This window comes from Mauremys reevesii, linkage group 2, assembly GCF_016161935.1.
Source record: "Mauremys reevesii isolate NIE-2019 linkage group 2, ASM1616193v1, whole genome shotgun sequence".
NCBI lineage: Eukaryota > Metazoa > Chordata > Testudines > Geoemydidae > Mauremys > Mauremys reevesii.
In genome coordinates this window covers 33,840-52,467 of record NC_052624.1, presented here as the reverse complement: position 1 = coordinate 52,467, position 18,628 = coordinate 33,840, and the positions used below count along the sequence as shown (strand labels likewise).

Here is an 18,628-nt window from a genome sequence, read left to right as displayed (position 1 = left end):
AATTATTTTTTTAATTAATTAATAATATTAATAATAATTAATAGATATTAATAATATGGGTATGGCTCGCCAATATGTGTGATCAGAAGATAAAGTTCGTCTTGAATCAGGCTACAGTTGCTGGTGAGTATTTGCTTCAGGTTGGGGGGGCTGTCTGTAAGCAAGGATTGGCCTGTCTCCCAAGGTCTGTGAGAGTGAGGGATCGTCCTTCAGGATAGGTTGTAGATCCTTGATGATGAACTGGAGAGGTTTTGGGAGCTGTAGGTGACGGCTAGTGGCGTTCTGTTATTTTCTTTGTAGGGCCTGTCCTGTAGTAGGTGACTTCTGGGTACCCTTCTGGCTCTGTCAATCTATTTCTTCACTTCACCAGGTGGGTATTGTAGTTTTAAGAACACTTGATAGAGATCCTGTAGTTGTTTGTCTCTGTCTGAGAGACTGGAGCAAATGCAGTTGTATCTTAGAGCTTGGCTGTAGACAATGGATCATGTGATGTGGTCTGGATGGAAGCTGGAGGCATGTAGGAAAGTATAGCAATCAGTAGGTTTCCAGTATAGGGTGGTGTTTATGTGACCATTGCTTATTTGCACTGTAGTGTCCAGGAAGTGGATCTTTTGTGTGGACTGGTCCAGGCTGAGGTTGATGGTGGGGTGGAAATTGTTGAAATCCTGGTGGAATTCCTCAAGGGCCTCCTTCCCATGGGTCCAGATGATGAAGATGTCATCAATGTAGCGCGAGTAGAGGAGGAGCGCTAGGGGACGAGAGCTGAGGAAGCGTTGTTCTAAGACAGCCATAAAAATGTTGGCATAGTGTGGGGCCATGCGGGTACCCATAGCAGTGCCGCTGACTTGAAGCTATAAATTGTCCCCAAATCTGAAATAGGTGTGGGTGAGGACAAAGTCACAAAGTTCAGCCACCAGGTTTGGCGTAATATTATCGGGGATACCGTTCCTGACAGCTTGTAGTCCATCTTTGTGTGGAATGTTGGTGTAGAGAGCTTCTACATCCATAATGGCTAGCATGTTTTTTTTCTGGAAGATCACCAGTGGATTGTAGTTTCCTCAGGAAGTCAGTGGTGTCTTGAAGATAGCTAGGAGTGCTAGTAGCGTAGGGCCTGAGGAGAGAGTCCACATAGCCAGACAATCCTGCTGTCAGGGTGCCAATGCCTGAGATGATGGGCCATCCAGAATTCCCAGGTTTGTGGATCTTGGGTAGCAAATAGAATAGCCCTGGTCACGAATCTAGGGGTGGTGTGTCTGTGTAGATTTGTTCCTGCGCTTCTTCAGGGAGTTTCTTCAGCAGATGGTGCAGTTTCTTTTGGTAACCTTCAGTGGGATCAGAGGGTAATGGCCTGAGAGTTGCCTAGCAGCCTCTCGGTCATATTCTGACCTATTCATGATGACTACAGTACCTCCTTTGTCAGCCTTTTTGATTATAATATCAGAGTTGTTTCTGAGGCTGTGGATGGTGTTGTGTTCTTCACGGCTGAGGTTATGGGGCAAGTCATGCTGCTTTTCCACAATTTCAGCCCATGCACATCAGGGGAAGCACTCTATGTAGAAGTCCAGTCTGTTGTTTCAACCTTCAGGAGGAGTCCACACAGAATCCTTCTTTTTGTATCGTTGGCAGGAAGGTTCTTCTTCGAGTGATTGTTCATGTGCATTCCAAGCAGGTGTGTGCGCGCTGCATGCACGCCAGCCGGAAGATTTTCCCTTAGCAGAGTCTGTAGGGTTGGCCCTGGCGTCCCCTGGAGTGGCGCCTCCATGGCGCTCTATATAGGGGCCCGCCGACCCTCCACCTCCCCTCAGTTCCTTCTTACCGCTGGTGACGGCTAGCTGGAACTTTGCTCGCTCTTGCAGCAAGCCTAGCAGTGTCTCATATAAATGTATATAGTTGTTTCCTCTCTCATAGTTTAGAGTTAGTGTTAGTTGTAGATAGCTAATAGTTGTTGGGGGGCTTCCCCCCCGGCGTGCCCAGGTCCCCAGGGTTTAAACTCTGCATGGACTGCGGGAAGTTTATGCCATAGAGTGATCCGCACTCGTCCTGCTTGAGGTGCCTCAGGGAGAGCCACCAAAGAGACCGGTGCAGTATCTGCAGGGGATTCTGTCCCAGGACTCTTAAGGACAGAGAGCAGAGACTCAGAGTGTTCCTGATGGAGGCTGCCTTACGGCCACACTCGGACCCTGAGGCTGCCGATCCAGCACTCAGCACCTCATCCTCGGTGCGCAGTGCTCCAGCACCGCTAACAAGACAGGAGGCCCAGTCTAAGACCTCTAAGTCCCCGCACCAGAGAGAATCAGGACATAGAAAATCAGCTTCCATGCGGCACCGATCACCATCTCCAGTACCCACGAAAAAGAAGAGGCCAGTGAGGGACCGATCACCCCACCAGGACCTTAAAAGGCCGGCGGCATCCATGATGGCGGTGGGACAAGCCGAGCCACAACCGCATCCTCCCAAGGTCCCATTGACTCCTGCTCCAATGGGGGTGCAGTCGAGTCCAGACTGGTCTAGATCCCCGGACCTCAGCGAGGATGTGCGTCTCCCATCGATGCAGGAGGCGTTCGAGGCGGCCTCTGACATATTAAGCCTCCTGGTGCCAGCCTCCACGCGCTGGTGGAAAGAGCCTCCAGACACAGCCCGACCCCCGATCCAATCAAGGGGCAAGCCGGCCATGATGTCACCCCTGTCCCCGCCCCGTGCCGCTCTGGCAGCACTGGTGCAGAGAGAGCACTCCCCGGCCTCGCGGCACCGCTCCCCGGTGACAGTGGGTACTGCTCCCCCTCGGTCCTCCTATTCGGAGACCTTGGATTTGGAGGCGGAATCCTACCACTCCCTTAGATTGAGCAGCAGGACAGGCGCACGGCCCATGCTCCAGGTCTGCGTCAGTCTCCTCGACGTTGGTAGCTCTGGCGCAAATGCCTCCACCACCGGCACTGCTGTCCGACAGGAGCGTGCCACAACAGAACCTGGCACCACCTAGTCAGACATTCGGCACTGATGGGGACCATGTTTCCAATGCCGCAGGCACCGCCCAGCACGCCTCATTGTTCGGCATCGACCCCGGTACCAGCCACGGTGCCGCATCCTACATCCGCACCAGCCACACAACCAGAGTACCATGTGCCACAGAACCCTGCGGCGGCTGCGGGTACAGAGGAAGGTCCTTTGCAGGTGATCTCCTCCTCTTCCTCGACGGATGTGGCGGTTGTGGGAACGTCAGCGGCACCAGCCCTAGAGGACAACCGGGTGCTTCAGCAGCTACTTAAGCATGCCGCTCAGAGCCTGGCGATCCAAGCGGAGGAGATCGAGGTGGATTTAGATCCAGTAGTGGACATCCTGGCCCCCTCGGGCCCGTCTAGGTTTGCCCTACCATTGATCAAAATGATAGCTGATACGTCCTGCACCTTGTGGCAGACGCCAGCTTCATTGGCCCCTACGGCCAAAAAGACAGAGAGACGCTACTTTGTACTCTCCAAGGGCCATGAGCACCTATATACCCACCCTCCCCTGGACTCTCTGGTTGTGGATGCGGCCAACCAAAGGGAGCGTCATGGGTTCCAAGGATCTACACCAAAGAACAGAGAGGCCAAGAAGTTGGACCTCTTTGGTAAAAAGGTGTACTCAGCGGGGGGTCTGCAACTACGTATAGCCAACCAACAGGCTATAGTGAGCCGGTATAGCCATAACACGTGCTCGGCCTTGTCCAAGTTAGCTGAACTCCTTCCCCAGGAATTGCAAACAGAATTTTCTGCTCTGGTAGAGGAGGGGAAGCTAATTTCCCAGCCATCCTTCCAAGCGGCCCTGGATGCGGTGGATGCAGCCTCCCGCACGCTGGCAACCGGGCTGTTCATGCGGCGGGGAGCCTGGCTTCAGGTCTCAGGCCTTCCACATGAGGTCCAACACACCATCCAGGATCTCCCCTTCGAGGGGCCCATGCTCTTCTCCGAGAAGACGGGTAAGAGGCTCCGTAGCCTAAAGAGCTACCTTATGCTTGGTAGGCCTGCACACCCCAGCCACCCAACGCAGGCAATTCAGGCCGCAGCTGGCTCCACGGCCATACCAGCCCCAGAACCGCCCAGAGCCCTCACATAGGCGAAGCAGAAACAGCAGAAGAAGGCAACAACAGCCCTCCGGCCAGTCGTCCGGCCAGCCATGGCCTCCGTCGGGGCCTAGACCCCAAATTTGATGGTGCGGTCGAGGACGACCTACCAGTCAGGACTCTGGATCCTACCAACCCTACCTTTTTGTCATGTCTGTCCCCCTTCTATCGTGCCTGGCTCTGAATCACATCGGACAGTTGGGTGCTCCGCACAGTAGAGAGGGGATATTCTATCCAATTCTGCTCCCTCCCGCCCCACCAACCCCCCTCCCCGTGCCGCTTCAGGGACCCCTCTCATGAGCAACTTCTAATTCAGGAAATGTAGTCCCTCCTCGTAGTAGGGGCAGTGGAGGAAGTTCCTCAGGAACTCAGGGGCAGAAGTTTTTACTACCGGTATTTCCTAATACCAAAGGCAAAAGGGGGCCTCAGACCCATTCTGGACTTGCGGCGTCTGAACAAGTTTGTAAAGAAGCTCAAGTTCTGTATGGTCTCCATGTCCTCCATCATCCCCTCCATGGATCCAGGAGACTGGTACGCCACCCTCGACTTGAAGGATGCGTACTTCCACATCGCAATAATCCTTCAGCACAGACGTTATCTCAGGTTCATAGTGGGCAACACCCATCTCCAGTTCACAGTCCTGCCTTTCGGCCTGTCAGTGGCCCCAAGGGTCTTCACAAAGTGCATGGCAGTTGTGGCAGCTTTCCTGTGCAAGCACGGAATTCAGGTGTTTCCCTACCTGGACGATTGGCTCATCAAGGGCCACTCTAAGGCACAGGTGGAGGCTCAGGAGGCTCACACAAGCAATTTCCTTAGACACTCCAGTCTCCCAGTATCACCACCAGTCCCACTCATCCTGGGGATGAATGGTTATGAAAACCAACACCCCCAATAAAAGAAAAAGGTTCTCTCGATCCCAAAGAATCAAGCCCCAGACCCAGGTCAATATACACATCAGATCTTACCCACAAATCACGCTGTTGCCAATCCTTTAGAATCAAAAATCTAAAGGTTTATTCATAAAGGGAAAAAGGTAGAGATGAGAGCTAGAATTGGCTAAATTGAATCAATTACATATAGTAATGATAAAGTTCTTAGTTCACGCTTGTAGCAGTGATGGAGTAAACTGCAGGTTTAAATCAAGTCTCTAGAGAACATCCCCTGCTGGGATGGGTCATCAGTCCTTTGTGCAGAGCTTCAGTTTGTAGCAAAGTCCCTCCAGAGGTAAGAAGCAGGATTGAAGACAAGATGGAGATGAGACATCAGCCTTATATAGGCTTTTCCAGGTGTAAGAACCTCTTTGTTCTTACTTTGGAAAATTACAGCAAAATGGAGTCTGGAGTCACATGGGCAAGTCCCTGCATACTTTGCTGAGTCACAAGGCGTATCTGCCTTCTCTCCATGGGTCAATTGTGTCGCTGATGGTCCTTAATGGGCCATCAAGCAGGCTAGGCAGAGCTAACACCAACTTGTCTGGGATGTTTCCCAGAAACACAGCACAAATTTGAAATACAGACAGTATAGATCCAATACTCATAACTTCAACTACAAAATGGTATAGACATACAGACAACATAATCATAACCCGCAACCCATAACCTGGTCTTAGGCACCTTATATGACCCCCTTTACATAAGATTTGGTGCCACTACAGGACCTGGGTTGCAAGCCATGTTCTATATGGTCCCAGTTTATATCAATAACGTCACAATGCTCCTTTCCCTTGTGCCGGGAAGCCCTCGCATTATGGGACTTTTGCATACAGAACGCAATTCACCCAACGGCATCCTACCTTCTGGGAGTGCAGAACAGCCTGGCGGATGCCCTCAGCTGCTCGTTCCATGGTCATGCATTGTCCCTTCACCGAGACGTGGCACACTCAATCTTCCGTCTCTGGGGTTATTCCCAGATAGACCTGTTTGCCTCGAGGGACAACAATAAGTGTCAATGGTTCTTCCCCCTCATGGGGCACACTCCAGGGTCTCTAACGGATGCCTTCCTCCTCTCGTGGGAAGGCAGCCTGCTTTACGCCTTCCCTCCGATCCCCATGGTCCATAGGGTACTCCTCAAGATATGCAGTCTTCCACAAAGACAAAGTCCAACTCAGGCCACACCCAGCGTTCCTTCCTAAGGTGGTCTCCCAATTCCACATGGGTCACAACATTTTTCTCCCTGTGTTCTACCCTAAACCACACTCCTCCAATGCAGAGCATAGGCTGCATTTCCTGTATGTTCGCAGGGCCCTGGCATTCTATACTGAATGAACTAAACCGTTCAGGAAATCAACCCAACTCTTTGTAGCTGTGGCCAACAGCGTATCTCCTCATGGAGCACGGCTTGCATCCGCAAATGCTACAATCAGGCCAAGGTGCCTGCCCCGCCAATCACAGCCCACTCCAGAAGGGCACAGGCCTCCTCTGCGGTGTTCCTGGCTCAGGTCTCGACACAGGAGATACGCAGGTCTGCCACTTGGTCCTCAATCCACACATTCACATCGCACTATGCTATCACACACCAGGCCAGAAACGATGCAGCCTTCGTCAGGGCAGTGCTCCAATCTGCAGTGAACTCCGACCCCACCACCTAAACTCAGGCTTGTGAGTCACCTGCTTGGAATGCACATGAACAATCACTCGAAGAAGAAAAAACAGTTACTCACCTTTTTGTAACTGTTGTTCTTCGAGATGTGTTGTTCATGTCCATTCCAATACTCACCTTCCTGCCCCTCTGTCAGAGTGCCGGCAAGAAGGAACTGAGGAGGTGGAGGGTCGGCGGGCCCCTATATAGAGAACCATGGAGGCACCACTCCAGGGAGTGCCAGGGCCGACCCCACGGACACTGCTAAGGGAAAATCTTCCGGCTGGCGTGCATGCAGCGCGCACACACCTGCTTGGAATGGACATGAACAACACATCTCGAAGAACAACAGTTACAAAAGGTGAGTAACTGTTTTTTTTTCTGTGGGTTAGTGTGCTGTTCAGCGGTGTGGTGGAAATATTCCTTGATTCGGAGATGGCGAAAGTAGGATTCTAGGTCATTGCAGAACTGTATCATGTTCGTGGGGGTGGTGGGGCAGAAGGAGAGGCCCCAAGATAGGACAGACTCTTCTGCCAGGCTAAGAGTATAGCTGGATAGATTAACAATATTGTTGGGTGAGTTAAGGGTACCACTGTTGTGGCCCCTTGTGCTTTAGTGTTTTCCTGCATCCGTGCCTATATTTGTTGCTTTGTTTTAATAGAAACAATTCTAATTAAATATTTATATAGCATCTTTCATCCAGAAAGATCCCAAAATATCTTACCGACTTAGCAAACTTGCTCAGTGTACACAGGAATCACTGCATCCTCTAGTGTAATAAATTAGCTCTTTGACAGTGCATGCCTCTCACTATCCAACAGTTTAGGGCAGGATGTGAAGAAGAATTCTGTAACTAGGTGAAGTGTATGAGTAGTCAGGAAAGCAGAACATGGCCAAGATATCATAGTTAACATGCTTATTCATGGGAAAGATGCCTTCGGATCCTTAATAACTGTTATTTGTCAAAATGACAGTTCTGTGTTTCATATGAATTACAGATGGGCTGAAGAGGATAAACTCAGACTCACTGTGGCTTAGGGACACTTAAATACAAGAACGTCCATATTATTTCTTCTACTTTTCAGATTCATGAGACAATCGAATCTATAAACCAGCTAAAGATACAACGTGATTTCATGCTGAGTTTTTCCAAAGATCCCAAAGGATACATTCAAGACCTTCTCCGATCCCAGAGCAGGGATCTCAAGGTGAGCAGGTGTTCTGGGAGGGAAGAGGAGGCAGTGGAGCACGGGCTTGAGCTGTGCATTTTCAGATTCATAGATTCCAAGGACAGAAGGGACCATTGTGATCATCTAGTTTGGCTTCCTATATAACACAGGCTATAGAACTTCCCCAAAATAATTCCTAGAGCAGATCTTTTAGAAAAATTGTCATGTGAGAGAAGTGTTTGTAGTTCACAAAGGTTTCAACAAATATTTTTGATCGGATCTGATCCATGTAGCTTTACTAAAAAATTGGTAAAGTATTTGCTATTTTGAGCACTTCAGAGCATGGTAGGTGCTTTTCCACACAAACCCCCCTTTAAGACTCACCTTTGCCTTGATGTGTACAAAAAGCTGCCAGGTGATAATGACTAGTTAGAGGGCAAGTCTGACTACCGTTTTTAATGAAAAACACTGTTTATTTTGTCCACCTATTGTGTTTTCGCCTTGGTCCAGGGACTGTCTTTTATTTCATGACTATAGCATCCAACACAATGAAGTTTTGATCCTTGACTGGGAACTCTAGGTTTTACTGCAGTACAATAATGAATAATAATGATTCACAGAAACAAGTAAAGACACTTTCCCTTACCCGCAGAAGTCCTGAATGCAGATGTATATTTGAGTTGTCTGCATGGAGTTAATAACTAAACTGCTATGAGCAGATGATGAGTTTGGGGTGTAGGGCTGAGCTGGGCCCTCTGGCTATGAAATTAAATCCTATGAAGTTGTACAAAACACAGCCACACAATCCCACAGTGTCTCAGTATAACTTTTGCTTGATTTTAATTTCCTTAAAACAATAAAAAAAGGAGATTAAATGACAAGCCCTATTACTGCAATATTGAAGATGCCAGTTTAAATATACAAAAATCAGTAACTGAGACATTTCAGTCTTTTTTTTTTTGAGTAATACTAACTTCCCACATTGTACTTAGGTAGGATTTTTAATTATTAGTTAGATTATTACACTGTATGCTATGGTAAACCACTATCTTATCATTAATAGCTCCCTCAAAAAAAACTTCAAATTAAATTTAATATGGTTACAATAAATAACAATAATTATTTGTCTCACCCAAAACTGCTATGCACCTCACTAAATGTGTAAAAGAAGTAGCCCAATGGCTGAAGAATTTACAGTGTAAAATTAGACCAAACAGAAATGAGAACCCTTATACGAAATATGTGACAAGAACAGCACATTTAAAAATGAGCATTAAACAAATGGAGACTCTAATTCTTCTTCAAGTGATGGTCCCTATGTGGATTCTAAACATGGGTGAGCATGCATGCCATGTGCTGGAGCAAGAACTGTTAATAGTAGTGTCCATTGACCTGCGCATACATCGTGCATCGCAGCTTGGCGCATCTGAGGCTTTAAGAGGCTGTGCGAGTCGACGTCACTCCAGTTCCCTCTTACTGCAACGTGGCCAGAGTCGCAACCCCTGTTCCTTAGTGCTCTTAGCTTGCTAAGAGAACTGCTTCTGTTCGTTGTACATAGTTTTCTTCTAGTTTTAGTTGTTTGTTTGTCTGTTTGTTCATCATCAGTTAGTTAGTTTTCTGTTGGACTTCTCCCCTCTGGGGACTCCCCCCCTGCCCGGGGACTATGGCCTGGCAGTAGGATTAAAACACTGTGCTTGTGCCCATGCTACTTCTCTGTGAGTGACAAGCACCAACGTTGTCTTTATTGCTTTGGTGAGGCTCACATCGCTGCCCACTGCTCCATCTGCCGATCGTTCCCGCCGCGCACATGGGAGGCCAGAGAACTCTGCCTCCGCAAGCACATGCGCTCCTGGGTTCGGGACTCACTGATCCTCTGGAACGACATTCAACACTGGCAGTGAGCACCTCCTCACGCCCTTCCTGACTGGCACTGACGGCACTGATGCACCCGCCAAAAGCCCACCATGCGCATAAGAAGCACACTCGTGGGCACAAGAGTGGCTCCCCGACAGGGACTGCCCCCAAATGCAGTGTTGCTGCCACAAGCTGTGCCAGGTCAGCTGAGAAGTTGGTTGACCCAGATGTTCCTGCTCTGAAGAAGTCCCACTCTGAGCACAAGTTCAAGCACCGCCCTCCACCAGCGCCGCCACCAGACATGGTGACTGGCCCACTGCCATCGCCCTTGCCTCTGTCAACTCCGCCGTGCCCATCCGGATTTGTCCGCGCGGTGCTGTGCATGCCGGGACATTTGTCCCTCCCTCTCACCAATGGCTGAGCTCATGCTGTTCTGTGCAGGCTCCCCTGCCCACTCCACGCCTCCAGTTGCTCTCTGCCTACCATCTCCCACGGACGAACTGCTCCTGCTCCAGCCTCTCACTCCGCTCCACACTTCTCCCCCGGGCCTTTCCACAGGTGCACCTCTGTTGCTCCTGGACGATCCCATCTTTCCTGCCCCGACAGGCCGAATGACTCTATCCCTACCAGACCTGTCGTCCGATTCCGAGTGGTCCAGCCTACCAGACCCCACCTTTTGCCAACCATATCCCCTGGTGTATGCTCCGCTGGCCAACCCATGGTTCTACTGCCCGCAGGTGCTGCTGTTGCCTGGTGACCCCTACGCCTGGCCCTACTGGGCAGCCTGGAACCCCTGCCATGAGCGCGGGATGCCATCTCGCTCACAGCACCAACTGTCATGCACAGCCCCTCCCTCTGTCTTACAGAACCTCTGGCCATCCCCACTCTGACAGTACTGGTGGTATCTTTGCCACCTCCAGTCTATACAGGCACCTCCTTGTCTTCAGATGGTGCCATCACTACAGAAGTGATCCTGGCACCGGGCAAACTGGGTGAAACCATAGTAAAGAACAAAATTGTCGGACACATAGATTAACATAATTTGTTGGGGGGAAAAGTCAACATGGCTTTTATAAAGGGAACTCATGCCTCACGCCACTGTGACGATGTGGTTCTGGCGGGACCCAACTGAGAGTGCCAATTCAGGACCAATTGCTCAAACAGGGCAGTCACAGCCCAAGGCTGGGTTTTTTCCACTTCTAAGGCAAACCAAACCAGCCAGACAAAGAGGACTTCGGTTTCACCCCACTGGCTAACCACAAGTCACACAAGCAATTTCCTTAGACACTCCAGTCTCCCAGTATCACCATCAGTGCCACTCGTCCTGGGGATGAATGGTTATGAAAACCAACACCCCAATAAAAGAAAAAGGTTCTCTCGATCCCAAAGGACCAAGCCCCAGACCCAGGTCAATATACACATCAGATCTTACCCACAAATCACGCTGTTGCCAATCCTTTAGAATCTAAAGGTTTATTCATAAAGGGAAAAAGGTAGAGATGAGAGCTAGAATTGGTTAAATGGAATCAATTACATACAGTAATGGCAAAGTTCTTAGTTCAGGCTTGTAGCAGTGATGGAATAAACTGCAGGTTCAAATCGAGTCTCTGGAGAACATCCCCCACTGGGATGGGTCATCAGTCCCTTGTGTAGAGCTTCAGCTTGTAGCAAAGTCCCTCCAGAGGTAAGAAGCAGGATTGAAGACAAGATGGAGATGAGGCATCAGCCTTATATAGGCTTTTTCAGGTGTAAGAACCTCTTTGTCCTTACTGTGGAAAATTACAGCAACATGGAGTCTGAAGTCACATGGGCCAGTCCCTGCATACTTTGCTGAGTCACAAGGTGTATCTGCCTTCTCTCCATGGGTCAATTGTGTAGCTGATGGTCCTTAATGGGCCATCAAGCAGGCTAGGCAGAGCTAACACCAACTTGTCTGGGATGTCACCCTGAAGCAGAGCACAAATACAAAATACAGACAGTATAGAGCCAATACTTATAACTTCAACTACAAAATGATACATACATATAGACAGCATAATCATAACCAGCAACCCATAACCTGGTCTTAGACAGCTTATATGACCCCCTTTACCTAAGATTTGGTGCCACTACAGGACCTTGGTTGCAAACCATGTTCTATATGGTCCCAGTTTATATCAATAACGTCACAGGGGGTCAACAAGCATGTGAACAAGGGGGATCCAGTGGATACAGTGTACTTAGATTTTCAGAAAGCCTTTGACAAGATCCCTCACCAAAGACTCTTAAGCAAAGTAAGCTGTCATGGGATAAGAGGGAAGATCCTCTCATGGATTGGTAACTGGTTAAAAGATAGGAAACAAAGGATAGGAATAAATGGTCAGTTTTCAGAATGGAGAGAGGTAAATAGTGGTGTCCCTCAGGGGTCTGTACCGGGACCAGTCCTATTCAACATACTCATAAATGATCTGGAAAGAAGGGTGTCATAACTATAAAGGGAAGGAAACAGCCCTCCTGTGTACAATACTATAAAATCCCTCCTGGCCAGAGACACCAAAATTCTTTTACCTGTAAAGGGTTAAGAAGCTCAGGTAACCTGGCTGACACCTGACCCAAAGGACCAATAAGGGGACAAGATACTTTCAAATCTTGGTGGGGGGGAGGCTTTTGTTTGTGCTCTTTGTTTTGGGGTTGTTCCCTCTTGGGACTAAGAGGGACCAGACATCAATCCATGCTCTCCAAATCTTTCTGAACAAGTCTCTCATATTTCAAACTTGTAAGTAACAAACAGCCAAGGCGTGTTAGTTTTATTTTTTTTCTCAACTTGTAAATGTTCCTTTTGGCTAAGAGGATTTACCTCTGTTTGCTGTAACTTTGAACCTAAGGCTAGAGGGGGTTCCTCTGGGCTCTATGAATCTGATTACCCTGTAAAGTTATTTTCCATCCTGATTTTACAGAGATGATCTTTCTTTCTTTCTTTCTTTCTTTCTTTCTTTCTTTCTTTCTTTCTTTCTTTCTTTCTTTCTTTCTTTCTTTCTTTTTAAGAACCTGATTGATTTTTCCTTGTTTTAAGATCCAAGGGGATTGGATCTGGATGCACCAGGAATTGGTGGGGGAAAGGAGGGGGGATGGTTAAATTCTCCTTGTGTTAAGATCCAAGGGTTGGATCGGTGTTCACCAGGAACTTGATGAAGAAGTCTCTCAAGACTATCCAGGGAAGGGAGTTAGTACTTGGGAGTGGTGGCAGCAAAACCAGATCTAAGCTGGTAATTCAGTTTAGGGGTTCACATGCAGGTCCTCATATCTGTACTCTAAAGTCCAGAGTGGGGAAGGAACTTTGACAAAGGGGCAAACAGTGAGGTGGCAAAATTTGCAGATGATACAAAACTACTCAAGATAGTTAAGTCCCAAGCAGACTGCAAAGAGCTACCAAAGGATCTCTCAAAACTGGGTGACTGGGCAACAAAATGGCAGATGAAATTCAGTGTTAATAAATGCAAAGTAATGCATATTGGAAAACATAATCCCAACTATACATATACAATGATGGGGTCTAAATTAACTTGTTACCACTCAAGAAAGAGATCTTGGAGTCATTGTGGATCGTTCTCTGAAAACATCCACTCAATGTGCAGCAGAAGTCAAAAAAGCGAACAGAATGTTGAGAATCATTAAGAAAGGGATAGATAATAAGACAGAAAATATCATATTGCCGCTATATAAATTAATGGTACGCCCACATTTTGAATACTGCATGCAGATGTGGTCGCCCCATCTCAAAAAAGATATATTGGAATTGGAAAAGGTTCAGAAAATGGTAACAAAAATGATTGGGGTGTCAAGGGTTTATTCCCCACTTTGAACTTTAGGGTTCACAAGATGGGGACCTGCATGGACTCCTCTAAACTAAATTCTAGTTTAGATCTGGTAAAAGCTGCCACCAGCCAAGTTTTTAGTGTCTGGCACACTCCCTGTTCCCCCAAACTTTCCCTGGGGAACACAGATCCAAACTCCTTGAATCTTAACACAAAGGGAAATAAACTATTCCCCTCCACCTTCTTTCCCCCTCCCCTAGCCGTTAGGAGAGATCAACACAGATGCAACCTCCTTGAATCAAAACAAAGAGGGATTCACTTTTCCCCCCTCCCCTTCCCCTGAAAATCCAAACAAAGGAAGAAATCAATCAAGTGCTAAAAAGAAAAGATTTTATTAAAGAAAGAAAAAAAAAGTACACTGTCTCTGTATTATCAGGATGAAAAAATACAGGGTCTAACTTATAAACCTGGAGAGGCTTCCCCCCCACTCCTTTCTCAGAATAATCAAAGTAACAGCAAACAGAAATAAAGATATTTCTTCAGCAAACACACAATTGCAAATGTAGAAATCAATTATAAGACTAAACCGCCTTCTAATACTCACTATACTGAATAGAAGAAAATACTTCAGGAAATCTTCGAGAACTTGAAGAATATGTCTGGTCTCTCTTAAATCCAAAGAGAGAACGGCAATCCAAACAAAGGACACAAACAAAAACTTCCCTCCACGGAGATTTGAAATTATTCTGTCCCTTGATTGGTCCTCTGGTCAGGTGTTCATCAGGTTACTGAGCTTGTTAACCCTTTACAGGTAAAAGAGACCTTAACCCTTATCTGTTTATAACAAGGGGTATGGAACAGCTGCCATATGAGGAGAGATTAATAAAACTGGGACTTTTCAGCTTGGAAAAGAGACAACCAAGGGGGGGATATGATAGAGGTCTATAAAATCATGACCGGTGTGGAGAAAATAAATAAGGAAGTGTTATTTACTCCTTCTCATAACACAAGAACTAAGGGCCACTAAATGAAATTAATACACAGCAGATTTAAAACAAACAAAAGGAAGTATTTTTTCACACAATGCACAGTCAGCCCGTGGAACTCTTTGCCAGAGGATGTGGTTAAAGCCAAGTCTATAATAGAGTTCAAAAAAGAACGAGTTTATGGAAGATAGGTCCATCAATGACTGTTAGCCAGGATGGGCAGGGATGGTGTCCCTAGCCTCTGTTTGGCAGAAACTGGGACTGGGTGATGGGGTGGATCACTTGATGATTACCTGTTCTGTTCATTTCCTCTGGGGCACCTGGTATTGGCCACTGTCGGAAGACAGGATACTGGGCTAGATGGACCATTGGTCTGACCCAGTGTGGCCGTTCTTATGTTCTTAAAAACAAGAGGTGTCAGGTATCTGTGTTAAGAGCTGGCTTCACAAAGACACAGGAGCTCTCAACTGAGACTAAGACAAAGGAACAGAGACAGAGAAAGGAAGCCAAATGGTTCCTACATCATCATGGCTCAAGGGAACCCTGAGGTTGGCCAGTCTAAAATCTGTCCTAGGGCTGGTCTACAGTGAAGAGTTACACCAGCATAACTGTCTCTCAGGGGTGTGAAAAATCCACACCACTGAGGGAGAGACATAGTTAAAACACCCTAATCCCCAGAGTAGAGAGCACTAGGTTGATGGAAGAATTCTTCCATTGACCTAGCTAACACCTCTCAGGGAGGTGGATTACATTCAGGGCTTGGCTACACTTGAGAGTTACAGCGCTAGTGGTGGCTTTACAGCACTGTAACTTATTCCCCGTCCACACTGGCAAGGCACATACAGTGCTGTATCTCCCTGGCTACAGCGCTGGCTCCACCTCGACGAGAGGAATAAAGAGAACAGCGCTGGGGTGCCAGTGTAAACAGTGATTAATCTTACTACGCTGTAACTGACCTCTGGAACCTTCCCATAATGCTTTTGAAGTAAAGATAACACTCTTTGTTTTGTTGTGAACTCGGGGCTCCCGGAGCTGCTTATCTAAAAAACAAACACAGTTACTGTTTGCTTGAGCAGAGGCAGGCAGGGGGATGAATGTCCACAGCTAGTGTTTGCTTGAGGAGAGAAGCAGCCCGGGGTGGCGGGGGGTCCGTTTTGGAGCAGCTGCTTATCTGGTCTGAAGGCTGTTTGCATTTAGTGAATGAGAGAGGGGTGGGGGAAGGGGTCAAAACTTTTAAAATGATTGAAGGTTGGTGCTGTGTATCTTCAAGTCCTTAGAACTTGCAAGGCAGGGAGCTGACACAGTGTCAGCTTCAAAAATCCACTCTCTCTGTCTCCCCCATGCTCCCTGTCACACCCCACCCCACCCCCCTCTTTTGAAAAGCACGTTGCAGCCACTTGAACGCTGGGATAGCTGCCCATAATACACCACTTCCAACACCGCTGCAAATGCTGCAAATGTGGCCACACTGCAGCACTGGTAGCTGTCAGTGTGGCCACACAGCAGTGCTTTCCCTACACAGCTGTACGAAGACAGCTTTAACTCCCAGCGCTGTACAGCTGCAAGTGTAGCCAAAGCCACAGTGATGGAAGACCCCCCTTTCCCATTGCTGTAGTACGTGTCTACACTGAAAAATACAGCAGTGCAGCTGTGACACTGTAGTTTTTAAAGTCTGGACATAGCCTTATCCTTTGCTTCTGTGTGTTAACTTAAGAACTTCCTGATGCTGTGTTGACTAATAAACCCTACTCTGTTTTTGAGAAGGCTGCATGGAGCTGCAGCAGATACTTGCTGAAGTGCATTGATCTCTGAAGAGTGTAAAGTCTCTTAACAAGAGTGCTCTTTTGCCAGACTAGCTGGGCAAAGCTTAAGGTGAGAAGCGGGAGTGCTGGAGCCTGGAAGCACAGTCTAGGAGACATTGAGGCCATACAGTGTATCCTTGTGGAAAAGTGTAAACCCTTGGGGGTTTTGCACGCTGAAGGGGTCCTCCTAGGGAACTATTACAAGCCAGGGCATAGCATGGATTCTGTGTATTTGTGACTGTGCAATGCACTAAATGTCCCCTGCCTTATTCTGCAACAACAGTTATATTTGCTCAGCTTTTCAAAGCAGTGCAGGGGATTTGGTCATTGCTTTTAATGAATTAAAGTTCCCTGCACTGCTTTGAAAATCTCAACCATTTAAAGATTTTTCTTTCCTCATAATTTGTTCAAATCTTTTTATATTTTCATGCAGATATTGAAAAAGTACCTCAAGTTTCTGGCCAATTTTTAGCCTTCAGTTTTTCTCCCCTTTCCTAATTTATTAATTGACTGACTTTCTCCATAGCAGTTCTTTCCCTGTTGGGAAATGGAGTGGGGTCAGGAGAGATATGGATTTTAGATAAGGACAGCACTGTAGTAAGGATTTTTAGTTAAGATCCTGACAATTTAATGCTGGTGAGGGAGCCGCATAGCCATTGCTGGGACACTTTGATGCCAGGTATGTTAGAGGGTTAACATGCAGATTATAAGAGATGTGGTAAGGAATCGTTGCATCTCTGTCACAGGTGATGACTGATGTGGTTGGGAACCCTGAGGAGGAGCGTAGAGCTGAATTTTATCATGAGCCCTGGTCCCAGGAGGCTGTGAGCAGATATTTCTACTGCAAGGTAAGGAGGAAATGTAACTTAGCCTGCTTGTGTCATGCACTCTGGCTAACTGGGCGTGGGCAGAGTGAATCTTACCACCTACTGATTGATAATGTGTGAATCTGCAGAATTGTACAGACCTATAATTTTTATTCTTTCAGATCCAACAGCGCCGGCAGGAACTGGAACAGTCTCTGGGAGTGCGTAACACATAAACAGTATTCACAACCTCCCATTGGCATTGTGAACCTAGAGCCAGTGGACATCTCAGTGTTACTTAGCTCACTGTTACACATGGACTTGCTTAATGACTGGACAAGAATGTGCCATCAGCAACACCAGTCACAACACCAGCTTTAGCGTGACCCCTGAAAATCCTGCTAATGTGAGTGTCTCAAACCATTCCAGGCCGGAGAGGGCACAAGACTTCTATTCCCCATTGAGGTGTCCATATTAATAAGGATTAAATGTTCATCCATCTACTTGCATCATTGAGTTTTAGTAGAAAGTTCAGACACTACACAGCAAACTTATTGGACTATACCATATATTCATGGGTGGGGGGATGTTAGATGTTACAGGAGACTGTGGAAGTGGAGAAACAAAGGCGGTTCTCATTCTTCATGGTTTCAGCTGTGATCTGAGAGTCTCTTATGACAACTTTCTGCACTGATAATTCCCTGAAATTGGACACAACGTTCTCTCTTCCAGCTGTGGAATCATTCAGTTACCCAAATGCAGCTTCCATTCCAACTGGAACTGGCCAAGGGGCTGCCCTCCCCCATGGGAGAGAAAGATTTCTGCCCATTAAGTGACAAAACATCTAAAAGGAAGAGGTACAGGCAGGCCATTCATTCTGCAAGACCTTATCCCCTTGAGTGAAAGATGGAGTGAAGTCTGTTTCACCACACAAGCCAATAACTCATCATGATGCTCAAATTTGCCATGCTAAGAGGAAAATAACTCCCTCTATGATAAGAAAACTACCAGTGACATCATTGGAGCCAGTAGTGGTGAGGTTGGAGCCAAAGGGAAGCGTTCTGGGAAAGTGGAAATGATCTAGTGGTGCTCTGTGTGTATAACTGCTTTAGCTACAGTTACTATTACTGGAAGGTTACAATGTAAGGTATCTGATTTCATTACTTTTGTGCTGTGCTGGCTGTAACATTAGGAACAGTGCTCAAGAGACATTTCCTCCTGATCACTGAAGTGCTGCAGGGTCCAAGATGTGCAACTTCATAGCATGTAAGAAAATTGCAGTGACTTCTCTTCTCTGACTCCATGGATTAACCCTATGTTTCAACCACAGATGTACTACCTATACCAGAAAAAACTTTCATCCCCTTTATTTAATCTGTAACTGTACTTCAGGATGCTGCTGGGTTACAAGCACTGTCTGCCTCAATCAAGTTCCAGCAGTAGAGATTGAGAACTCCTAGAAAAAACAGCTTCCCTTGAGAAGTATAGGAGATCCAGGCTATGAAAATTACAACCTATTAAACAGCCAAGAAGTAGGGAGC

At 47.2% G+C, this 18,628-nt stretch overlaps 1 protein-coding gene across 7 annotated transcripts in view; it reads left to right on the top strand.

The window, feature by feature from the left end:
- The window catches only part of SMARCD3 (SWI/SNF related, matrix associated, actin dependent regulator of chromatin, subfamily d, member 3), a 240,921-nt gene extending 223,325 nt beyond the window's left edge, over positions 1–17,596 (top strand). For all 7 annotated transcript variants that reach the window (XM_039524742.1, XM_039524743.1, XM_039524741.1 and 4 more), the window contains 3 exons: positions 7,762–7,884; positions 17,028–17,129; positions 17,270–17,596. In XM_039524742.1, the coding sequence (XP_039380676.1) occupies positions 7,762–7,884; positions 17,028–17,129; positions 17,270–17,323 (279 nt within the window). In that variant the 3' untranslated portion in view covers positions 17,324–17,596. The remainder of the gene's footprint in view (positions 1–7,761; positions 7,885–17,027; positions 17,130–17,269) is intronic.
- The last annotated feature ends 1,032 nt before the right edge of the window (positions 17,597–18,628 follow it).